The following is a 26067-nucleotide window of genomic DNA, read 5'->3' as shown; positions in this document are numbered from 1 at the left end:
CAAATTGTTGTTGCTGTTATTGTGAAGGAAATTATTATATATGAGTGTAATAAAACGCAATGCTTTCATCAGCTTTCATCAGTCAATATGATCTATAACCAATACAACAAATTTTAATTATACAACTGTGCTGATTCATAATTTTTCAACTTTCAACTTTTCAACTTCACTTTTTTCTTTTTTGTGTGGCCTGTAGTCTAACATCTATGTTGAGGGAATATAACTGCACTAAACCTAAATGAGAGGATGTGCTGTCACATACAGAATGTGGTGTTGTCCAGAATTGGCCCAAAATGAGCTCAAAGTAGTTTTTTTTAGGAAAGTTACCATGAACTATTAATAGTATACATGGCAAATTAAATGTTATATAGATACAAATTGAGCTGTACTTCTGAATCCTTAAGGACATTATGTAGATATTATCCTAAAGTTACTTAAAATTTTACTTTTTAAAATATTTACATTGACAGGAAGCAGCTTGTTGGGCATTAAACAATTTACTTATGTATCAAAATGATCTTCATGAGAAGTTTGGAGATGATGAAACAAGGTAACTGCATGTCTTACATTTAGCTCCAATAATAGTTTATTATTTCATTATTTTTAATGTTCTTCTGGTTCCTTTCCCTCTAATGTTTGTACTTATTACATTGTAGATTTCCAGTGCACAGACTGGTGATGGCAGCCATGTTATTGCATTCAACATCGAAGGAAGTGTTTCAGGCATCTGCAAATGCTTTAGCAACTTTGGCAGACCAAAGTGGTCAGTTAAACCCCGTCCCCAGAACACATTCAGTATATTAAGGTGTTAATATTTCTTCGATTACATTTTTTGTTTTTTATTCTACAGTGCGAATACGGAAGCTTTTATTGGCAAAAGGGATACATATCAATATTTTAGATTTAATGAAGAAACATTCTGATTGTTGTGATGTCCTGGAAAGTGCTTGTAAAGTACTTAATAAACTGTTCTTTGGAAGGTAAATTAATATTTTTTTCATGTATTTTATTTTTCTTGCAAAGGATACCCCTTCAAATCAATTTGGTTTTCTATAGCAATGCCATATGAAATATGTAATTGACTTGACTTAAGTTTAAAAAAAGTTACATTTTTAAACATAATATACTGTAGATAGCTGAAAGTAGACCATATTTCAATATTTTTGAAGGCATCAGGAATATCCTCAAAAAATCAGCCAATATTCTACTGTACTGCTGTGATTTTATTTTTCCATTTCACTCTCCAGCCATTCTCATGGCCTCTTGCATGTAAAATTGCTGACTTTCTGTGACAGGCACATGTGTCCACACTTGTCCATTTCTGACTTAAAAAGTATGAACCTGTACAGTAAGGCTACTTTAGGTGCATAGTTTCTGTCTTGAAAACCTAGATAAAATAATAGTGAAAATTAACCACCCCCATATTGTATTTTGTCACTGAATTCTTAATAATCATGTGATATCTCTTCAGTATCCTCAGCATAGATGTCATGAGCTTGAGTTTAACCAGAATAGTAAGTTCTATGAAGAGCTATGAACAATTTGTTTCTGTGCAACTGGAGGCCCTTCGAACAATATCACATTTCATTTGTTCCTGTAAGTGAAAAAGTCTTTACGTTTATTACTATGTGTGGTGATGTGGTTGGTATTAAAGTGGCTGAACGTTGTCACCCAAGTTTGAGATGTGTTTACCTAATTGTAAACCCTTTATTGGTTTGAAATGTTGTAACATAACTTGCCTAAATTAAGAGATTCTTTAAGTATTGAATGTGAACTACAACGCAGTACCATTGCAGTGTGCTCCACTATGGCATAAATTCACTTATAATGTGGTTGCACTGTGGATCCCGTTTACTCTGCACTTGTCCAGTTGCTGCTTGCTGCTTGCACAACAACCAGGTTTTCATACTAAAATGTCTGACATGTCATTAGGTCATCTCTCATGACACTTCCTAATATTGTATGAGGGCAGGGAGAAGGGCAATCATCCCCAGCATACTTGCACTCCATTCAGATTATTCACGTTCATTACTTGAGGAACTTCTTTACTTGACCCCAGTATGTCTCAATTATTGGTGGAATTAGTGTTAAAATGTGCTGACTTCATACAAGTTTCTTTAATCTGGAAATACAATACAAAATTACATTTGGATAGCGCCTTTAACATCCCTAGGTACTGGTTCATCTGTTACCTAGAAGTACATGGAGTCCTGTAGCTCAGTGTTTAGAGCACTCGCTTTGCAAACGAGGGACCTGGGTTCGATTCCTGGCAGGGTGAAACCTTGGGTATGGAGTTTCCTTACTCCATATGCCTGATAATAATCCCTCAAGAAAAAAAAAATTAGTCACTTCAATCCACGACGGTTTGTGGGACACTGCTATGCGCAATTGGCTGCCGCGTTTCGCCCATAAATATACAGTCAATTCACTTTACAATCTATTCTGTGAAGCGCTTTGAGAGGTCTAGAAGACATGAAATAGCTATATCAAATGCAAGGATTATTATTATTTTTATATACATCACCTGACTCATGTGAATTCCACTCTGAAAATAGATTGCACGAGAAAGAGATCCCACAAGTCAGCATAACGGAAGCCCATTTGAAAAGTCAAATTTTAGATCCACATTATCAATTTGCTTTCATAGAATCTTAGAATTATACAGCACAGAAGGAGACCATTCGGCCCCGTGTCCATGTCCGTGGCAGCTCTTTGAAAGAGCTGTCCAAATTAGATCTGCTCCCACACTCTTCCCATAGCCCTGCAAATTTGTCCCCCCTCCCCATTATATTTAACAATTTTTGAGTTACAGAGATTAGATGTGTTGATCTAGAAGTTCACATGCATTTCTATCCCTCAGAGGATAGAATTCAAAATCCTCATCCTCACTTTCATGGTCCTCCATGGTGCTGCTCCCTCCTACCTTTCTGACCCTCTATCAACCTGTCTGTTCCTTTTTTCAGCAGGCTCTGACCTGCTCAATGCCTCCTGCCCGACCTACGTTATCATCAGCGACCAGGCTTTCAGCCTCTCTGCCCCCACCCTTTGTAACTCCATCCCCAGTCCTTTTGTCTTGCTCCCTTGTCTTCTTCAAGGCACGACTCAAGACCCTCCTTTTTGACCGTGCTTTCAGCCGCGCTCCTACTTCTCTGCCCTCTCTCACCTCAACTTTGCCTCCCACATGCTTGGGTCCTAACCTCTGACTATTCAGCACCTTGGTACATCCTCCCGATGTGAAAGGCACTTTACAAATGTAATTTTGTTGTTGTTGCATTTGGATAATTTGCAGTTTTCACTTTGTTATTGGACCATAAATACTTTATTGTTTTTCTCAATTTGTTTTTTAAAACAAAATCTCATGTGCAATGGAGTTAGAGGTCAGCAAGTGCTGAATTCAAATTCGATACTCAGGTTTCTAGAGCTCTTTGTTTCAACAGAAATTCTATAGACTGTTGTATGAATGACAAGATCACACTTTAAACTTAATAACTTGTTAATAAGCTGTTAATAAGCGGATCCTGTCTTCCAGCATTTAACATTCCTGTATTCAATATTGGAAGTAAACCATCTGAGTCTAATTGGATTTATTGGTTTATTATCTAGTTTGCAAGATGAATCCGGAAGAGGTTGGCAGAAATTTGCATGAAGATACAGAAAGAATGGACTTAAAGCAAAAAGTAATTAAAAATCAGTGTTTGTTGGAGGGTGTTCACACATTGGTTCTTGAAGCTATGAACAAGGTAGGAGCAAAACAAAATGTGATATTATTTGTTTCATGTATTTATTCATCTACAACTTAATAACTTTAGTTTTCAAGTATCACAATAGCGAAAAAATTAATGTCTTTCAGTTTGTCGGCAACCCGGCTCTGCAGCAGTGTGGCCTAAGAGTACTGTACGCCATTTCTGATTGTTCTGGTTCATTGGAAATGATGACGGCCCATGGTGCGATGGACACTGTACTCCATACAATGCAGATCTATCCACATGAACGAGGTAGGAAAAGTAAACATAACATCTTGTAATCCTTTTAAATCCCCTCCACTTTTTAAAAAGAGGGGATTATGCATCTCAATAATCCCAAATCGTGCTGGAAATCGTTTTCTGGAAATTATGCATTTATAACATCCAGGCTCGACTACACAAACTCCTTGCTTATTGCCTTCACCAACTCCTCCTTCCATAGGCTGCTGATCATCTAGAGCTCTGCAGCCTGTGTTCTCTCACGCACCAGGTTCTGTGACCATATCACCCCCCTCCTCGCCTGACTCCATTGGCTTCCATCACACAAAGGATAAAGTTCAAGATCCTGGTTCTCATTTTCAAAGCCCTCCTTGGGCTTCCATCCCACAGTCCCTCCACCTTGCTTGCCTCCTTCAAGACCTGTCTCAATAACCTGCTCTTCGACTGTACCTTCGGTCACCCTCCTTCTCCCCACTGCCCTCCACCCTCTCCGATCCCGACCCCCCCCCAGTTTGGGTCCAAAACACTAATTATCCAGCACCTTGGGATATCCTCCCAACGCAAAAGGCGCTATACAAATGTAATTTTGTTGTTCTGCTCAGAAGCAGAATTTTATTTACACTGACTAAATCGATCATATGTTTGAGAACAATGTGTGACACTGAAAGGTGTATTGTATCTTAGATTGATAGTTGTGTATTTTGGTAACTTTGCTTGCCAATGTATAAATAACATTGACTAAGTGCAAGACCAGTTTAGTGATTATAAAATAATAGCGATGAGACAGTGCTGGCTGTTTATTTTACTTTCCTACAGCTGCTGAGTTTTGCATTGATGAGTTCTACATGTAGGCTTGAGCCAAGCCAAAGCTTTGGGAGAAAAAAATAAATAACTGTTTTTACTTTTATTCCTGTATAGAAGTTTTTGAAGCAGCAAATTTAATAAAATGAATAGAGTGAACAATGGGAGTTCTGCGAATTGTCTTGCTTTTCTTTAATCATTGAAAACTTTGATCATTGTGTAATTCTTAAAGAATTATCAGTGAGTTATGGATTTGGGGTCGAATTATATTGTTGTCACTATTGATTAAACAATTCATCAAATGAGTAGGTTTGATGCTTAAAAGTGTAACCAGTTGTCTTTGAGATTTCTGGCACTCAAATAGCTGAAATTAAGAGCCTTTTTCAACTGTGGATTTTTGCCTATTTTAGTGAAACAACTCATAATCCAGTACTACTCACTTTATTACAATAAAAAGAAACCTTGCATGTAATTTTGGTTTAGTGTCTCATCTGAAGGACGGCACACCTGTAGACAATGAGCTCAAAATCCCAACATATGGCTGGAACCTGCAACATTCTGAGTCGGTGGCAAGAGTTCTACCAAATGAGCCAGCCTGACAATCATTATTTCATGGTTTTAAAAACTGTCATACATTGACTGCATATGTGACCTGGCCAAGTCAACCTTTTCAATTCTGCCACTTGAATTCGCTGAGTTTCTGAGTCACTTTTCAACCAGTCTTTTTTAAAAAAAATAATATGGATCCAAATTGGAGCAGGTGGAGAAAAAATAAGAGAAAATGGGAAGACAGAATGTCAAAAATGGCAGAAAAAAGTTGATTTTTAAAATATATATCTAATAATGGGATCTAATTTTATGAGGTGCCTCACAGTGCGTTTAGCATAGGTTTAAATTAACATATTTAAAATGTCTTATGTATCATGATAGATTACAGCTGGGTAGTTGTACTTCAGTTTGGTGACCTATAACCACCACAGACTGTAATGTAACTGAAAAGACTACTTCAGTGTTTACTGCACACATAATTGGTGCAGTGAGCCAACTTTGGGAGATAATTTCTATGCAAATGTTCAGCTCTTCATGTGTGAGTAGATAAACCAGTGAATATATTGTACTCTCTTTTCTGTTGCAGAAATTCAGTGTTTGAGTCTGAAATTTCTGTTTGTCCTTGCTCCTAAGAAGCATTTGAGCAATACATTGTTAGCTTTATCAGCAAAAGTTATAGTGGAAACTTTACTCAGATTTGAAGAGGACACAGAGATACAGATACAGGTAGGTTGTTGTAACAAGGAAGGTAACTAAGACTAAAAGTAATTGTGTGTAGTTTTTTGCATCTACATCTGAATTTAATTTGAATCCACCTCCCACTGCTGGTATTTGAATGACTCTTCTATTGGATGATCGTGAGTTTAAATGAATTTGGGAAGTTTCAATCACAATGAAGTGACATAAAATTTCCTATAAATTGGTACACTCACTATGGCTATAACTTCCCAGTGAACAAAGTTCAAATCTTTATAAAGTGTTACAAAATGAACTTTTCTAATTTTGAGGATAGCAGACATTTTTGAGAAAAACAGAAGGAAATCTGTTCTGCATCTATCCCATGCTACTCCAGATCTAAGATTGGTTGATGCAAATAACGTACAAAATGCTTTGTAGCTCACCAGTGACAATTTTCTCCTTGATAAATAGTTAACCCCACTGTCATTAGAAAAAGAGATTATGTTTAAAAGATATAGAAGAATGTAGAGATAGAATCTAGAGATAATTTGAATTATGATAGAAACAACGATATGATGGTACACTAGAATAATAAGAACATAAGAACATAAGAATTAGGCGCAGGAGTAGGCCATTCGACCCTTCGTGCCTGCTCCGCCATTCAATAAGATCATGGCTGATCTTCTCACCTAACTCTGATTACCTGCCCTATCCCCATATCGCCTAATCCCTCTATTTTTCAAGAATCTATGATACAGGAATCTATAATATCTGTGCTTTGTTATGATAAGAGGCTGGGCAGCCTGGGTTACATTACTTAGTGCAGAGAAGGTTAAGGGGAGATTTGATTGAAATATTTAAAATAGTGAAAGGAATTAACAGGTTAGGTAGTGGATGAATCTTCCATTTGGTTGAGGGATCAATTACAAGAGGCATAGCCTTAAAATCAGAACCAAGATAGTTAGAACTAAAGTTGGAAAACGTTTCTTCCCACAGAGGGTTATGAAGAAGTGGAATCTTCTGCCCCAGAAAGCTGTAAGGGTAGAATGAATAGATCTATTTTAAAAAGATTCAGACAAGTACTTGGGCCCAGTAGAGCTATAAAGGGATATTAAAATTGTTGACAGTGAAAATCTGAGGGATATCTCCCTTGTAATAGATTGCTTGGATCACCTTTTCAAAGAGCTAGCACAGATATGATGAGTCAAATGGCTGTCTTCTGTGCTGATTTTAAGGCTATGCCCCTTGTAATTGATCCCTCAATCAACAGTAAACTGGTTAAATGCTCATAGAACTCATCTTACATAAGAACATAAGAATTAAGAGCAGGAGTAGGCCGTTTGGCCCCTCAAGCCTGTCCCCCCATTCAATAAGATAATGGCTATCTATTCTAACTCCACCTACCTGCCTTATCCCCATATCCCTTAATCCCTTTATCCACAAGAAAGCTATCAATCTCAGTCTTGAATATGTTCAAGGACTGAGCAACTACAGCCTTTTGGGGTAGAGAATTCCATAAATTCACTACCCTCTGAGTGAAGAAGTTTTTCCTCAACTCAGTGCAAAAGGGTTTAGCCCTAATTTTAAGACTGTGACCCCTGGTTATAGTTTCTCCAACCAGGGGAAAAAGTCTCCCACTATCTATTCTATCTTCCAAAGCATGTGGATTAGTGCTTCTGGAACTGCAGATGAGCAAGTTGGGTTGGAAAAGCTAAAATATACTTTTAATCATAAATCCCGTGGGTCAAAATAGAATCTTACAGCACAGAAGGAGGCCATTCGGCCCATCATACCTGTGCAGGCTTTTTGAAAGAGCTACCAAGTATTCCATCTCCCCCTCTCTTATCCCATAGCCCTGGAAATTTATAGAATTTATAAAATGAAATAAAAAATAGGGCACAAGGTGGTATTATGGTGCAAGGCACGAAGTGGAGTCCTGTAGTTTAGTGGTTAAAGCACTCGCCTTGTGAGCGAGAGGACCTGGGTTCAATTCCCGGAATGGTGAAATGTTGGGCAAGTTTCCTTACTCCACACACCTCTGTTTACCTACCAGTAAGTAGGTTGTTAGTCAACTGGGATTCACTTTTCTGGGGGTAATAATTCCTTCAAAAAAATAAAATAATTTGGTCACTCAATGCATGACTGTTTGTGGGAGACTGCTGTGCGCAATTGGCTGCTGTGTTTCACTTTGAGCACTTTGAGACGTCTCGAAGACCTGATGAGGTGCTGTATCAAATACAAAGATTATTATAAATGAAATCTTGTTGTTGTATTATTAATATTATTATTATAATCCTGCATCACTTATTAGTCTACACTACTGAAATGGGTACCAAGCAATTTTGCCTGAAAGTGAAAAATGTTTCCAGAATTGGGCAGCAAACCCTGTCTTTTTTCAATATAGTTTACAATTGATATAGCGGCTTTCAGTCCGGAGGATGTCTCAAAGCGGTTCACGCTGCTGGCTGGGCACACAACCTGGAGGTGTGAGTCAAAGAGGGAGGGAAATATAATTAAGAGTGCATTCAAAGAGGTATATTAAGACAGGCCTTGAATGATGGGAAGGAGCGAGTGAGTCGGAGGGAATCTGGGATGCAGTTCCAGAGAGTGCGGAATATTTATTTATCTTTAAGGATATTTTAAGGGTAGTTAACCAGAACATAAATACTTTTGTCATTTTTCATACAATAGATAACTGATAAAATCATGTTAAAATATTTATTTTAGGGTTTCCAAGTTGCTTTGATGTGTTTCACCATCTTGCCATCTGCTGCTACAACTTTCTTCATGGAGTCCATTGATAAAGTTATTTTTCGCCAGATGATACTTCGCTTCATGGATGACAGAAATAAGCAGGTCATTTATTTTTTGTTCTTGTGAAGCCATTGAGAAAAGTTATACTGCCTTTGCCATGTAAATTACTTGCATTTTGTATTTCATATGATTAGCTCCAGAACCTCATTTGTAAATGCTTGTCCAAATTGTGCTGTGACAATGCAATCAAAAACAAGATGCTTCAGAATGCCTGCTCAGAAAACAATGTCACTATGGCTGAATCCTTGATTATATTGGGAGCTGACGTCAATCAGAAATCTTGGAGTGAATCACTTATTTATCAGGTAAACGTGCAAAGTGGAATTTGTATGAATTATCCGAATTCTGTGGTTAATAAAAAATTAGTACTAAGCTGAATCCATATTAGCTTTTAAAAGCGGACTCGATAAATACCTTAAACAATAATAATAATCCTTGCATTTTGATATAGTGCTTTTCACGTCTTCTCGACATCTCAAAGCGCTTCACAGAATATGCTGTAAAGTGAATTAACTGTATATTTGTGGGCGAAACGCGGCAGCCAATTGCGCACAGCAGTGTCCCACAAACAGTTGTGAATTGAAAATGACCAATTTATTATTGTTTTGATTTGGAGGGATTATTATTAAGTGTGTGAAGTAAGGAAACTTGCCCAAGGTTTCGCCCTGACCTGCTTGGAATTGAACCCAGGTGTCTCGCTTGCCAGGCGAGTGCTCTAACCACTGAGCTACAGGACTCCACATTAAAGGAATAATTTAAAGGGTTCGTGGAACGGGCAGGACTGAAAAGATTGCTCTTAAGAGAGCCAGCACAGGCACAATGGGCCTAATAACCACCTTCTGTGCTGTAGATTTCTATGTTTTTATACGATAAATACAACATAGGTTTTAAAATGAGCTATTTACTGACCTTAAATATGTTAGGAATTCTTCTCTGAATCTTCTCACAGATGTACTCTGCTTCCTCCTATGAACAGAGACATTGTAGGCATTGAATAGAGACATTGTACCCAAAATATCCAGTAATAATACCCTTTATAAACTGTGGAAACAGCTGTTTTCTATTTGTGTAGCCTAATTTATTCTTCATATTGTTTATTACATTTGTTAAGAGCAGTTGAGCTGCAGTTGAGCTGCCTTTGAGTTGTGCTTTAGACCAGTTATATTTTGCAGGCATTCCTGGCTTAGGGTCTCAGGCAAATAGAGATATAAACAGAACTGATCCCCAGGCCTTTAAGTGAGGTGGGCACTGTTCCACTCCCTCTGAAAACTGCTGTCATCACACTCTTCCTCAAAAAAAAACACCCCCGATCTCTCTAATCTCTCACACCACCGTCCCACCTCCAACCTTCCCTTCCTTGCCAAAGTCCTGGAACGCATTGTTGGAGGTCAACTTCGGTCACACCTCTCCCTCCTCGAGCCCCTGCAGTCTGGTTTTCGCCCTGCCCACAACACAGACATCAAGGCTTGGATGAGTGTAAACTTCCTGCAGCTGAATATGAACAAGACAGAAGGTATACTCCTTGGCTCCCATCAATGTCTTCACTCCTTCAGATCTAAACTCCTCAACCTCCCTGGGCTCTCCCTTAGACTCAGTGAACCAGTGCGCAACCTAGGTGTCCAGTTCAACCCCCAGCTGTCCTTTCTCCCCCATATCCACTTCCTCCCCCACATCGTGCTTGCATTTGTCACCTCCTGCTTGAATTACTCCAATGGACTCCTCGCCGGACTCCCCAGCTCCACCATTCACAAGATCCAGCTCATTCAAAACTCTGCCGCTTGCATACTGACCCGGACCAAACTCTGTACCACCATCTCACCAGTTTTGGCCAGGCTCCACTGGCTCCCCATCACCGAGCAGATTGACTTCAAGATCCTCACACTCTTGTTCAAATCCATTCACTCCCTGGCACTTTCCTATCTCTCCGACCTCCTCACTCCCCAATCCACCACCTGGCGCCTCTGCTCGACTGGCACCGGCCTCCTGCTCGTCCCTCACACCCTCTGCCCCACCATCAGAGGTTGCGCTTTCAGCCACTACTCCCCAAAACTCTGGAATACTCTTCCTCAATCCTTCCACCTTGCCCCCCCCCCCCCCTCTTTCCAGTCCCACCAGAAAACTTTTGTCTTCGAACATGTTTATGGCCACCTCCCCCATCTTCTCAGGTAGGAGTCAGGCTCCGCCACTGTTAAGCGTTCTGAGACGCTACCCTGTGTGGAGGGCGCTACATAATATGAAGTTGTTGTTGTTATTGTTGAGGTAGTTTTAATATTTTAGACACATATTTCAATGACCTTCTGGATGTGTGCTGCTGTACGTAGACTGGCTGACGATATTAGCCCACATCTTTTTGCATAGTGAAATAAATTGAGTTTACATCATCTATATATATAGATGTTAGTTGCTTATAATATGTAAAAGCAATGCATTGGGCAATACTATTTATCAATTGGTTCTTTAAAAAAAATGAAAACATAAATAAGTGTAAAGAGATATTTAATGCAAATTGTATTACATTTACTCCATATCTTAAGTCAAAATTCCAATCTTTCACATGTTAAGTTGAGAATTAATACTTTCTCCTGATATATTCACTTTCATTTCTAAGAAAATAACTTGCTTGTGCTACTATTACAGTGGAGTGGTGTTTGTGTGGTACTATGTGCTCAATTTAAAGCAAATTCCAGTTCACTTGTACTGATAGTTCAAGGGATCTGAGTCACTTTGAGTTATTTTCTGTTTCACGTAACTGCTCTCTGAAAACCAAGGTAATAATTTCTGTTATTAATGAACAGCAGATGTTGAATTGGAACAAATTCATAGACCTACTTTCTATTTCAATGTATTGTCATCATTTTTAGTTTGCTTTCAAAGAGCTGCATCAAAAAGGGAAAAGTGCACGTAAGAGAAGAAAACTCGTAGGAATAGATACAATCTTCACATGTTTTTTGTGAGATGTATTTGAGATTTTCTTTTATGTTTTCAGGCAAAGTGGAGTAACAAACAAGTGTAAAATAAAAAATGCATAATTGTTCTATTTTGTTAATTTAAACCCAAACATTGGGTTTAAGTACAGAAACTACTTTGATTGTTCCTTGCAATGGAAGATTACTGATGAATATTATAAAAATTGCTTAGCACCTTCTTAATCTTTTGTAGGCTTGTGAAAGAAGCAACAACCCACTTTTAGTAGAACTTTTGCTTAACAGTGGCACACGTGAGCAAGATATTCGCAAATCCTTGGATGTCAGCATTAAGAAGGGAGATGCCAACATTATCGGCTTGCTGCTAAAAAAACTTGGATTAGACCAGAACAATAAGGCTATTTGCTTGGGTGGATGTCGTATGGGCAAAATTGAGGCTGCTTGGTTAAGTCCTTTGTTTCCTGATGAAAAGTTACCTGTTTCAAGAGGTCAATTAAGTAAGTAAATTAGATTTATCTCCCTTTTTTAGGTATCAACTAGAATCTTTACACATGAAACCTAAAATTCTGTTATAATGTTTTAGGGACTTTCATGATTTAGTTTATGCACAGTATGTCTCTTTTTATTTCTTTTTATTGTGCATTTTTTCTACTGTATAGCAATAGGTACTTCCTTGGCAAAGTTGGTGCTGAGATATAGGGCAAAACCTGGGGTGTTGTTAATGCATCATTCAAGTACAAGTTCTGACATGAGCTACCCTGAGGAAGCTTGGGAAAGGAATGATAACTGGATTTTGCTGCCAGAACTTTCAGCAACTGATTCAGAGGAAAGTGGTACATTTTGTACTGATGAGCTGGAGAGTGAAGGTTTGATTAATACTTTTTCTTATGAAAATAATAATAATAATAATCCTTACATTTGGTATAGTGCCGTTCACGTCGGGAGGATATTTCAAAGCACTTCACAGGATAATAATAATAATAATCCTTGCATTTGATATAGCGCTTTTCACGTCGGGAGGACGTCCCAAAGCGCTTCACAGAACACACTGTAAAGTGAATTGACTGTATATTTGTGGGCGAACGCGGCAGCCAATTGCGCACAGCAATGTCCCACAAACAGTCGTAGATTGAAAATGACCAATTTTTTTTTATTATTGTTTTTTGGTTTTTTTGGAGGGATTATTATTAGGTGTGTGGAGTAAGGAAACTTGCCCAAGGTTTCGCCCTGCCTGGAATTGAACTCAGGTCTCTCGCTTGCAAAGCGAGTGCTCTAACCACTGAGCTACAGGACTCCACAGGATATACTGTGTGTGTGTTTTGTGGGCAAACTCGATATTCCCAGTTCTCCAAAAGTCTGCAGTTTGTGTCATCTCTCCCTCAGGCTCCACTGGTTCCCCATCACCCCAGCTCATCGAATTCAAGATCCTATTTCTCACTTTAGAGCCCTCCAAGGCCTCATTCGACCATACCTCTCCTACAGCCCAACAACCCAGCTACTCCTTTTGCTCAGCGAATGCTGGCCTACTTCATATCCCCTGCTCAATCTCACCCACTATTGAACTTTCAGCCATTCTACCCCCACTCTCTGGAACGCCATCCTTGAGCTCCTCTGACTTACTCTCTCCCTTTCCTCAGTCAAATGTTGCCTCCTGATGGGAAAGGCTCTAAGTCAATGTAAATTGTATTATGATATGCCTATTCTGAGAGAGGTTTTTAAGTTATGGATTTTTGGGTTATTTCAGTTATTTTTACCTCATTGATATACTAAATGTACTAGGATTCATTATTATCTATCTGTCTATCATTTATGAGTCAGAGCCATACAATCTAAGCTGGACATTTTGTTGTAATTTGATTTATAGTTATGCTTCATTTGATAACTTCATCCTTTTTTGATGAAAACCACCTATGGTTCGATATGTTCATGTAATTTTTTTCCAGGAACAATGACCGAGAATCTTAGTCACAATGTCCATATTGTAAGAGGGTGAGGTAGGCAAATTTCTTTGGACTAAGGACTTGAAGAAACAGAACAGTCATTGGGTGTAGGGATTCTACCCACTTGGCTTCCATTAACTCTGTTAGTCAAAGCCTTAGCGTTGAATCGCTAGAGTTGTCCTAGGTGGACAAGTAAGGAAATATTTCAAGAAACTTCAGATTTCTTCTCTTCGCAATTATTTCATGATTTGAGTACTATAATAATGATCCTTACATCTGATATAGCGCCTTATCACGTCTCCAAGATGTCACTCTCTATAGCGCCATCCCACAGTCCCTTTGCCTCACCTACTTCCAGGTCTTTCTGAAGACCGTCTTATTCGACTGTGCCTCCATCCTCAACCCCCCACACCCCACCCTTGGCCCCACCCTTCCTGAATCCAACCCTCGGCTAAGTTGCAAATTCTCTATTGTCTTGGGATGTCCTCCTGAGGTGAAAGGTGCTATATAAATGCAATTTGTTGTTCTTGTTGAGTTCTTTGCTTAATCATTACTTTTACTATTGCAGCCTTAATTTCTGTAGTTGATCATGGATAGGACAGTTTCTCTGCATTTACATCTGTTACATTTCTAGACCTTTGTTTTTTTACATTCAGGAAGTGATGTTCCCATTAGCCATAACATGATTGCTGAAGCATTCAATGAGTCTACAGCAACAGAGAGCCTGTACTTCAAACCCTCCTGTACTCAGGTATGAAAATTACATTGAGTACACCATGAGACTTGTTACACAATGGTGTTAATTTTCCATATAACACATGGGCCCTTTAATTAATGCACCTTTTTACTTTTGGTGGATTTTTGTTGTTGTTTTGCAGTGTAAAGAATCTGTGCACTTTAATAAGTAAGTTTTTTTAATCCTAAATGTATTTTTTTTTTAAAAAAACTGCAACTGAAAGCTTTCAAATGAACCAATATTTGATATTTGCACATTTCATCCACTCATACAGTAAAACTCACATAAGTCTTATCTTTATAAATTCAAAATCGCCTAAGTTGTACATTCACCGGAGTCCCATTCAGTTTCCTATCAAAACCACTGAGATTTCTTTGCTCTATTCGTATTAATCATCTCCTAACTTGTACCTCCGCTCCCCTATGCACTGGTTGGTTGTATTGAATCACGGGAAATGCAGTCTTGATCTGTCAACGCAAGCACAGAAGAGCTTCATTTCCTGTGATACAATGAAATTTCAAACCTCACTGGTAAGTGTGCATGCGGCGACAGGTCAAGACGCATTGGATCGCGAGAAACCAAATTCCTTTCATCAGTAGAGAATTTAGCTGATTTCAAACCTTGCAATTTATTGATTTTATGTCTTACTATATTGAATGATCTGTTACATTGTATTAAATTACAAGATTAACCTATTCATTATTGTACAATTTGTGGACTACATGGGTTTTGATTACGCTGTTAAGGTAAATTCAATTTCATTTTTGTTTCTATCAGAACCAGTCTTAATCTGGCAACAAAAAATGGGCATTTTGCAATCTAGATTGATGCTGGAATGTTAAATCACTACATTTTGAAAGGGAACAGCTTTAAATCTTGAGCAAATTGAAAAATACATCTGCAGTGTAAATGGTACTGAGAATATAGAGTGGATGTTTTGCTATCTCATTATTTTGTGTTTTTGTGGCTCTATAGCTACCATAATTTTGTGACAGCAAATTTGTAGAACATTATAGTTTGGTCAAATATTTATGGAAGCAATAAAATACTATGCAATAAATGTTTTAAAAAATGGAGATAGTGGTTTGACAAATCATGTTGATCAGTTATTGAGTTTTGTTTATCTTGACAGAGTTCACTTGAAGATGCTGAGCCTGTAGTGAACCAAAAGCGGAAATTTGTTCAAGTAGTGCATCACAAACCAAGTAAGGAAAATCAAATCTTCGGGAAGGCCATTCCTAACCAATTGAGGAATGTAATAATAATAATAATAATTGGATTTGATATAGTGCTTGTTGAGACATACCAAAGCGCTTCATGGAATAAACTGTAAAGTGAATTAACTGAATATTTTGTTATGGAACTGTTACTCAAATAATTCAACTTTTCTGCCTTGCCCATTATATCTCCCAAGAGAAAGGCTGTTTAAGCCTACCCCAAAAGATAAATGGAGCAAATTCTGGATTATGTAACTAACATTATCTTCAATATTATTCACCCTATTCCACAACATATTTTCATGGTCAAATTGGTTCAGAACTCTAGATCATGTTTTCCTTATCAAATTTTTTTTTTTACAAAACTGTTGTCATACCAAGCCTGGATTAGCTGGCTTGTATATTACTATACATACTGTTAATGTGAGTTCATAACCAAACAGCAAATGCAGGGCCAGTGACTAGTTATGGTGAAATCCAATATTTTACATCTGATTAATATTAGTTTATTATATCCTTATAGTAACAATTATCTTAACTCAGAAACATGTTTAGACTACACTGACTTTTAAAACCTTGATTTTGCTGTCTCTATAGGTGTTATTTTTGCTAAATATTAAAAAAACTCTTGAATGCTATGTTTGTTTCTAATTGCTAGTTGGATAACTTGTGTAGTTTTAATTTTGAAATATGTAATTTTGTTCCCTAGATTGTGCATCCAAAGGGTCCTCTTTAGGAAGTGGACAAGATCTTGCTCATGAGTTTGAATGTATCAAGTCTTTAGATCTTTCTGCAAATGAGCTGGACAATCTAAACTCCATAAATGAGAAATGTCCAGTCAGCATGCAACTTGCCACACTGCAAAAATTGGATCTGCATCAAAATAACCTGATGGGCTTCTCAAAAGAATTGTGCACTGTAAGATAGTGACACTGGTTTTGCGTAATAATAGTTTCTAGAATGCTCTCTTCATTGAATTCCGGTTTGTTCTATTAATATGTATAATGAAGCATTTCATATTTGACATTTACCAATTGCTTGTGCTGGTGAATGTAAATAGCCAGGACAAAGCTAAGATTAATGGGGTAATCTATGCAGAATTAACTTCATAATCTTACCATTCTTTAAAGCACCTACCTCTCTTGAAAGCTACTGCTGGACATCATACAAATACACCATCACATGTCTCAAAACTTACCCTTTAAGAAACAAAGGTACACTGCCTGGTATTCTTAACATAACCTGCTGGGAATAGACAACAACTATGGTTTCGTGGTTAGATTTTTGCAAAACCAGTTTAATATTTAATAATGTAATAAAATATTATTGAAAGCAGGATCTTGTGTGTTAGGAGGCTAGGCTGGATATTCTGGAAGGATAAGATCAAATGGACCAAATGATCAGTCATCCAAACTAATCTTGTGATGACTGCAAAATTTGGACAAATTGAAGATGTTTAGGAGGTTAGAGGTGCTGAATGTCTCAAAGCAAACTACAGATCTAATCTGGAAATGAACTGGTGATATTCTCCTAGGGAGATTAAAAAAAACTTTAAAGTGGAAAATGGTGCTAGTTAAAGAAGCGATTCTCATTTCTGAATTAACTTAATAGGGTAATAAAATTAGTATAGTGTTCGCTTGGTTTTTATTTGAACTCATTGAATTTGTAATAAAATACTGCTTTTTTAGATTTTCAAGGGTCTGACTGATTTGGATTTGAGCAACAACAAGTTCACCTCTTTTCCTTGCTGTGTGCTGGAAATGCCTTCAATTAACACTATTGATATCTCGAAAAACAACATTGGACATTCTTTGATTTTGAATTTGAACACTAGATGCACTACCCTCAAACAACTAATTCTGTCTCAGAATCAGCTCTCCTCTTTCCCAGAGTGTCTTGGTGAAGTTATAACTAAAATAGAGGAATTGTTTCTTAAAGGGTAAGTTTGGAGAACAGTTTCTACTTATTCAACCTCATCCTAACTTTTAGGCTGTTCAAGTGCCAAGTTAATTTGAGCATTGTATTTAATTACTATAGGTTTATAAATTAGCTTGGTATTCCAATGTTTCATCACTCTGTATGATTATGCAACATTATGGAAGGGAAATGAAACTTTAAAGTGCTGCTCTTGCAGTTTGTTTTAGAACATCATACCGATTTAAGCAATATTGTTTAACAATACTCTGAAAATATGCAGAAAAAGTACAATGTCTAGTTGAAAGCAATAATAATTACAGCATTGAGGATTTAAATCTCACAGTTTACAAAGTTGTAAATAATCACTAAAGTAAATTGAGCATTTGATTATATAAATAAAATAAATCATAACTTGGTCACTCAATCCACGACTATTTGTGGGATACTGCTGTGCGCAATTGATTGCCAGGTTTCGCCCACAAAATGCACAGTCAATTCACTTTCTGTGCAATCTTTGAAGCAATTTGAGATGTCTTAAAGACATGGTAAGGCGCTATATCAAATGTAAGAATTATTATTATATACTCACTTGCAGTACATTCACCAAACCGTGACATATTGCCAGAACGCTAGTGTAGTACATTTTTTTTTCTTCCTACACACAAATGCTTCAAAATTAAAGAATTCAATAATTAAACAGGCAGGGTAGACTTTGCTGGCCAAGCAACTGGAAGCAAGTCTATTTTGAATCAGTTTCTTATTTTAACATGCATTATCTTGAATCTGTTCCCATTAAAATTCATCTGCTACTGTTTGTCCCAATGAGGAACTCCTAACATTTAATAAATTGGTCCAGATTATTTTGCATGCTATGTACCTCCGTTAGATTATTTACTTGACCTTAAAGCTTGGTAGAGTCAACACATTTGTAATAAAGCTGTGTAGAATGATTCCTTGCATTGTAAATCTTTCTTATGCTGATTATTTACATTGATTGCTTGTAGGGTTGGCAAGAAATCTAAATAAATTCACATTTTTCCTTAACTTTTTAGAAACAAAATTAGCACAGTTGTATCTTCACTGTGTTTGACTGAACTTAATCTACTCGATCTTAGTCAGAACTGCATCACGATCATTCCAGATACGTTCCTAATCCAGTGCCCCAAGATGGAAATATTCAGAGCCTCGGAGAATCATCTTAGTATGTATACTCACTTACATAAAACCTCACATTGATAAGAGACACTACTTTTCCTCCTTTAGAATGCATGTTTATGTAAATATGTGTGTGTGCGTGTGATCAATTAAGTTCTGAGAAAAGAGATTATTCTTACACATTAATCATGTGGTGTAATGGCTTTTACCCACTGTGCAACAACAACTTACACTTATATAGCAACCTCCACCCAGGGTAGCGTCTCAGAGTGCTTAACAGTGGAGGAGCCTGACTTTGAGCCGTGGGGGTTGGGGGTAGGTGGCTGTAAGCACGGTTGAAGAGGAAGGTTTTCAGAAGGGACTTGAAAAATGTGAGAGAGGGGGCAAGGTAGAGGGTTTGAGGGAGAGTGTTCCAAAGTTTTGGAACTGTGTCATCAGTCTTCTGTAATGAGTATGTAGTATTGAGAATGAAGAAGAAGAATTTATCTGTTAGGTTATTTTCATTCTCCAAATGGTCACACAAAGATCCCACCCAATTATCCCCTCAGTCCCTTATGTGTAGGGATTCAGAGTGCCATTGCACCCCTTCTTTTGTCTGCCGATCTAAATTAACTAGAGATTTGAAATTAAAATGTCCAATTTATATTGTAACAGTAGAAATAGTAACATATATGATTTTAAGATGTGTAGCCTTTTAAAATGAGGTCACTTGCACACATTGGCCCCAGTGGGACTGACTTGATATATGCCCACCAGGCATAGATGTAATTTGAAAAACAAAAATAGATACCAGATAGGGAATCTGTCTTTCCTAATCTTTCTCAAGAACCTTTTGAACCTATTTGATGACCACAACATCACAGGCCACAGTACCTAATCTTTATTACCATTTTGTTTTTTGTGAAATATTCTAGAATGGTCTTATCATTGGCTGGCTGTTCCTTAGGCTGGCAGAACAAGCCTAATAGTGAAAAGAAAGCTGTGTCAATGTAACATGCTGATTGCTTGATCTTGCTGAATCTTATTCCTTTACGTGTCTTGTAAATAATGTTAGTGATTTTTTGGATTCAGATTAGCAATGCCACCTATGTGCTGATTTATACTGAATGGTGATCAGTAATGGAAGCCAGAAATTTATCAGCTATTATTAGCCTATTTGCAAGTACAAATTCAATTTAGCTTTTTAATTACTTCTCGAGTGTGTAATTTTGCCCATGCGCATTAAAAAGGGCATGTTGTATATTTGAAAGCCTAATTGTACTTATCTTAATGTGCATAATTTTTTGTAAATAAGAATTTGCCTGATATCCATGTTTTAAAAGCTTTGAAGTTTCCTATATGTGATACATTATGAGATGTTCTGTTAACTGGAATGGTCTTAATGATAAATTCACTGGATTAAGTAGATGCAGTGATGGAAAGTAGATTAAATGTTGTTCGTTTAACATATTTTGATTGTAGCAGATATTTAATGTGCCACAAGCAGATTAATCTTACAATTTGGTTTGTGCAATTGGTTTGTGCACCTTCAAAAAGAATGTATTGATTTTTTTTAACTGAATTTCAAGCCCATTTCTTTTATTCATTGGGAATTGAAGATGACATATGGATATGCCATCTTTAATAGAAACATTTTCATTATTATTCAAGATTGTGCTATACCAGCACAGCATTGCACAAATGTTTTACCGTCAAGAGTATACATGAATAGCCACCATTATTATTGATTTTCATGTCAATATGCCACTCAATTTTATCCTAAGATCTACTGATATGTTTTGTCCACAAAATGTAGTCAATTCACTTTACAGTGTGTTCTATGCACCACTTTGAGGGGTCTCAACGACATGATAAGGCGCTATATCAAATGCAAAGATTATTATATTATTTTTTATTTTTACTGATACCCTTAGGGGGAGAGGTACTATTAAGCCACAGATACCAAAATGTCAATTTCAGTCTGTGCTGGAAACACTGCCTTCAGTGATAGTTCAAGTGCATAACAAACCTCTGAATTTGAAATTTATTTTCTTTCACTACGTGCCCTATTTCAGATTCTCTGATTCTTTGGATAGTTATTGTGCTTGCCCCTGTGACACTGAATTTGTGTACTTTATCGATCAGGAAAACCACTGAATAACTGTTACTTCGCCTCAACAGGTATATTATCCGGTTTGCCGTCAAAAATCACTGTAATCGAACTGGCCAATAACAATTTTCATCAAGTTCCAAAAGCAGTTCTACAGCTTCAACAGTATGTACTATATTTTTCCATTCCAATTTGTTTTGCCTATTGTTCATCAAAAAGGAAATTGAATTCCTTTCTATTTTTATCAACTCAGTGGCATTACCAAGCACTCCCAGGTCAGATATAGCTGTATGTATGACAGATGTAGAGATAGGATTGATTCATTGTGATTTTTGTGTTTAATTGACACAACATACAGTATAAACCAGATTTCTGTGACATTAGTTTCCTGATTTGCACAATTCCAACACCATTTGCATAATGAATAAAGCTGATTTGTTATTACAGCTGGTTTCCAAAGAACTTTTAGACCTTAAAAGCTCTCCGCAGTTCATTGGACAACCTGAAGCTTTAACTCGTCAGATGACCCTTGATAATATTAACAATGAGCCAAGGTTCAGCAATGATTTGAAGAACTGTTTTCATAGTTCTGGCATGAATGGTTTTAGTAATCTTTTCAGTTAGAAGTAGACCATGTAACAAACCTTATAGCAGGCCGTCTCAAACTTTGTCACAGTGAACTTCCCTAAACCAAGAAAAAAAACAATTGCACCTCCTCACAGTTCACCAAGACAACACAAAGATCCCTAAATCCCATAACTCGGCAGTACTGAACTGGGGTCCCTGTTGTACAAATTATTTCTAATCCGGGGTTGCAGTGTGGAAAGGTAGAGATGGGGTTTGGCTATGGGGCCTGGCCTGTCAGGGGAGGGCCTCCCTTGGGGCTAGTGGCCAGCACTGCAAAACCTTGACCTGTTGGGAAGCACGCAACTAATCCTTCCCCTGGGGTCCACCCACACCCCCACAGTTTGAGAATCTCTGCCATAGAGAAAGCAAGCAAGTAATGAATGCTGCAGAATGCCCTCCCCAATTATGAATGTGGTGAGTTTTTGTTTTCTTCAGTCCTTGTTTGGTTAACCTAAGTTTCACCAACCAAGTTTATTTTTATTTTCCCTTACCCCCAAACCTGGTACAATAGTAAAATTCTATCTGGCCGTGTAGCTCCAGAGAACTTTAGGCTACTTAGATGCTTTATATGGTTTCAACTCAGTCACTATACCACATATTGATGTGATTTGTGCAGTGATTCAGTATGAGCAGCACAGTTAAATTGGAGTTGATCTAAAAGTAAATTGTGTTGCAGATTGATGCAACCAATATAAAGGTGGATTCAAATAGATTATAATAGTCTTGTCCTGTCCTACTGCACTTGTCAGTTGTATCCCTACGGGACAAAATGCAATAAGAATTACATAGAACATTTACAGGACATAAACATGCCATTTCGCTAAACTAGCCTGTGAAAGTATTTTATATTCTAACCTCTTCTAATCCCTTTTCCAACGCGCCACTACTACATCTCCCTCATGCATGCATCAAGTTTCCTCTTAAATACAGTACATTGATGATTTCTGTTTCAACCACAGCTTCTAGCATTGAGTTCCACATTCTGAACACCTCTTCGAAAAGAAGTTCCTCCTAAACTTATTAAATCTGATACTGGTCATTTTCACAGGATGAGCAAAAAGTCGTGGTACCATTACAATGTCGAATAAGTTTTAAAGAACTGATGATATACGCTTTAGATAATAGGGTAGTTATCACAACTTTTTGGTCACCCTGTATTTATGCCTGCTCATTTTGGACTTACAACAACAAGATTGCATTTACAGAGCGCCTTTCACGTCTGGAGGACATCCCAAGGCGCTGGACAGTTCGGTCGGGACCCGAGCAGGGGGGAAATGATCAGGGTGAGGGGAGGGAAGGGAGGGAGCGAAGAGGGGGTAGAGAGTTGAGAGAAGGGGTGAAGGCACGTTTGAAGAGAAAGGTCTTGAGACCGGCCTTGAAGGAGGAAAGGGAGGAGGTGGCTAAGGCACAGTGGGATGGAATTCCAGAGCCTAGGGGCTGAGAGGCTGAAAGCCCAGCCACCGATGGTAGGGCGGTTGGGGCGGGGGATGTGGAGCAGACCGGAGCCAGAGGAACGGAGGGTAAAGGCTGGTAAGTAGGGAGATAGTAGGTCAGAGAGGTAGGAGGGAGCAAGGCCGTGAATGGCCTTGTAGGTTAGGATGATGATCTTGAATTCGATCCTCTGGGGGATGGGGAGCCAGTAGAGGCGAGCGAGGGTGGGAGTGATGTGGTTGCGAAGCCTGGTGCGGGACAGTACACGAGCGCAGAGTTCTGAATGACCTGCAGCTTGTGAAGGGAGGTGCCGGGAAGGCCGGCGAGGAGAGAGTTCCCGTAGTCCAGCCTTGAGGTGATAAAGGCATGGACCAGTGTTTCAGCAGCGTGAGGGGTGAGGTAGTGCCATATTCTGGCGATGTTCCGGAGGTAGTGGAAGGCGTACCAGTTATGGCGCGGATGTGGGGAAGAAAGGACAGCTCAGGGTCGAACAGAACACCGAGGTTCCTGAGTGGCTTTGAGAGGTGGAGAGTGCAGCCTTGGATGCTGATGCTGTCAGCGCCTGAGGTACGGAGGCGCTTACGCGAGTCAATCAGGAGGGCCTCAGTTTTGCGCACGTTGAGCTGAAGAAAGTTGTCTCTCGCCCAGGACTCAATGTCGGACAGGCAGCTGTCAGGATGGGTGGTCATGGAGTTGAGGGTAGAGGAGGAAAGGTAGAGTTGGGTGTCATCCGCATACATGTGGAAGTTAACCCCATGTCTGCGGATGATGTCACCAAGGGGGAGCGTATAGAGGGTGAAGAGGAGGGGACCGAAGACAGAGCCCTGAGGGACACCGCACGCGACAGTGCGGGGGCCGGAGGAAAAGCCATTTGTGGAAACAAAATGAAGACGGTGGGAGAGGTACGACCTAAACCACTCAAGGACAGGGCCTTGAAGGTTGAGGTGGGAGGACAAGCGGTGGAGGAGGATAAAGTGGTCGACCGTATCGAATGCGGCCGATAGGTCGAGGAGGACGAGGAGGCAGAGGAAGCCATGGTCGCAGATGGTCAAGATGTCATTGGTGACCTTGACCAGGGCAATTTCCGTGCTAGGAACAAATTAACAGGATGCCATTCAGCCCATCAAGCCCGTTCTACTGTTTTTTAGATTATAGCACATTTCTGCCTTTTTTGTTAAATGCCGTGTTTTTGCGCTTTTCCAATTAGGCAAAACATAATAAGTAATGTTTAAAATTTCTAAATTACACAGCCATAACCTATTTTGTAAGGGCATAGACCATTTTGAAAAGATTCTGTAATCCAGAAATTTCTAGAGAAACTCCATAAGAACTCCCGTCAATGTCGCGGTTGCCTCCTGCCCAATCTCAGCCTGGGCTGAGTACAAAGGCAGCCATTATGCATTTCCACTGTGTTCAGAAGTCTGAAAGCCACAAAGCAGAAAGTGAAGAACTGCACATTGTTCAAATACCTATTTTTTAAACAATTTTAATGCTTTAAGACCTGCTTTAATATTGCAGCCTGGAAAATTAGATTCTTTAAATGTAGCCATGGTCTAAACCCTTCTTAGCTTTCAGGCCTGACTTAGTAATTTAGTTGAACTGCTTAGACTGTTGGGGCCTCTTATTACTTGGTTTATCCCTGATACATTTGCCAGTGATGACCCAAGTCATTGATTTGTTTCGCTGTTGACTTCCTGATCATTGTGACAAAACGTCCATCCTGAACAACTTCAGCAAGAGGCGAGCAGTGCCTACACACTGCAACTTACTGTTGCTCCTTGTGTGCAGAGCATACACCTGCTGAACTCACACACCCGACAAAGTGGATGCCATGTTTTATGATATGAAATATGGAGACGATGGAAAACCGATTTCTAGATCTTTGACTGTGTGATCATGATAATATCTGACAAAAGACAATCATTTGAAATGTTGTCTGTTTCGCTCTCCAGCTTAAGGAGCATTAACCTAAGTCACAATAAAATATCAGAGCTTCCCAGGCCTGTACTTTGGGCATCTTCCAACATAAGGGAGCTCATATTCAGTCACAACCAAATCAGGGTTCTGGATCTCAGTGAAGGAATGAACAAATGGTCAAGACTAGGAAAACTCGATCTTAGCAACAACAACTTAAAGGAGGTAAAACCTTTCATTGTTTAGTTATATCACATACAAGTAACTAATGCCACATCTGTGCCATGACCTGCTCTGTTTTCCCCCACCTTCGCAACATCCCCTGGCTCCACCAATACCTTACCTCACAGGCCGCCGAAACCCTCATCCGTGCATTTATCACGTCTGGGCTCAACTACGCCAACTCCCTGCTTGTCTGCTTTCCCAACTCTTTCCTCCAAACTGCAGATCATCCAGAATTCTGCAGCTCGTATCCTCTCCTACACCAGACTCTGTGACCCCATCGCCCTCACCTGGCTCCCCATCCCCCAGAGGATAGAGTTCAAAATCCTAGTCCTTGCCTTCAAGGCCCTCCACAATCTTGCTCCTTTAAGGCACATCTCAAAACCTTTCTCTTCGACCGTGCCTTTAGCCACCCTCCTACTCTACTTACCCTCCATCTTCCCTGATTTCAACCCCCCCCCTCCCGCCCTCCCCCCCACTCGGGTCCAAATCCTGCTCAGCGTCTTGGGATGTCCTCGTGACATGAAAGGCACAATACAAATGTCATTTTGTATTGTACTTGTGGCCTCTTATTTTGAACATTGATGGAAATGAGAAAAGATAAGAATACTAATAGCTAAATGTTCCAGATACTATTGCAACCATTTAGAATTTGTATTGTTTTGTTATAACTTTGCTAAATGTAGGCCTTTGAAGTATTTTGTTTCTCATTAAATAATGTTTTCTTGAACTATTATTTTTCTTTAAATCTTGCTTTAGCTACCCCTGCAGATTGGTCTGCTAGGAAACTTAACCTCCTTGCTCTTGAGTTACAATTCTGACTTGAGATCCTTCCCAAATGAGATGGGAAAGCTGCACAAATTATGGGAGCTTGAAATGCAAGGGCTGGACTTGGATTTGGATTTAAAACATGTGGGCAGCAAAACCAAAGATATTATAAGGTAGTAAACTTTTTTCTTTTAAATATTGACAAATGTTCTGATGTGTCTTGGAACAGAACAGCTTGTGCTATTATATTGGTGTTTACGACTGTGTAAATGTGTTGACTAATATGGATGTTAAAAAAGCTTGTATGTGTCTAAAGCATGCAT

At 38.8% G+C, this 26067-nt stretch overlaps 1 protein-coding gene and 1 non-coding gene across 2 annotated transcripts in view; one reads left to right on the top strand and one right to left on the bottom strand.

Moving 5' to 3' along the window:
• Positions 1–26067, top strand: part of lrrk2 (leucine-rich repeat kinase 2) — a 93832-nt gene that overhangs the window by 12970 nt on the left and 54795 nt on the right. The window contains exons 10-28 of the mRNA XM_007909988.2: positions 471–550; positions 657–763; positions 851–980; positions 1472–1596; positions 3604–3740; positions 3851–3995; positions 5899–6038; positions 8718–8846; positions 8939–9109; positions 11964–12225; positions 12388–12594; positions 14325–14419; positions 15537–15609; positions 16331–16539; positions 17310–17560; positions 18591–18739; positions 20854–20947; positions 24793–24979; positions 25736–25917. Of these exons, the coding sequence (XP_007908179.2) occupies positions 471–550; positions 657–763; positions 851–980; positions 1472–1596; positions 3604–3740; positions 3851–3995; positions 5899–6038; positions 8718–8846; positions 8939–9109; positions 11964–12225; positions 12388–12594; positions 14325–14419; positions 15537–15609; positions 16331–16539; positions 17310–17560; positions 18591–18739; positions 20854–20947; positions 24793–24979; positions 25736–25917 (2873 nt within the window). The remainder of the gene's footprint in view (positions 1–470; positions 551–656; positions 764–850; positions 981–1471; positions 1597–3603; positions 3741–3850; positions 3996–5898; positions 6039–8717; positions 8847–8938; positions 9110–11963; positions 12226–12387; positions 12595–14324; positions 14420–15536; positions 15610–16330; positions 16540–17309; positions 17561–18590; positions 18740–20853; positions 20948–24792; positions 24980–25735; positions 25918–26067) is intronic.
• Positions 9470–9541, bottom strand: trnaa-ggc. Its single transcript has one exon. It is a non-coding gene; the product is annotated as a tRNA-Ala (tRNA).

Source organism: Callorhinchus milii, unplaced genomic scaffold (genome assembly GCF_018977255.1).
Source record: "Callorhinchus milii isolate IMCB2004 unplaced genomic scaffold, IMCB_Cmil_1.0 Scaffold5, whole genome shotgun sequence".
Classification (NCBI taxonomy): domain Eukaryota; kingdom Metazoa; phylum Chordata; class Chondrichthyes; order Chimaeriformes; family Callorhinchidae; genus Callorhinchus; species Callorhinchus milii.
The sequence above is the reverse complement of the archived record's forward strand: the minus strand, read 5'-3'. Positions and strand labels throughout refer to the sequence as shown.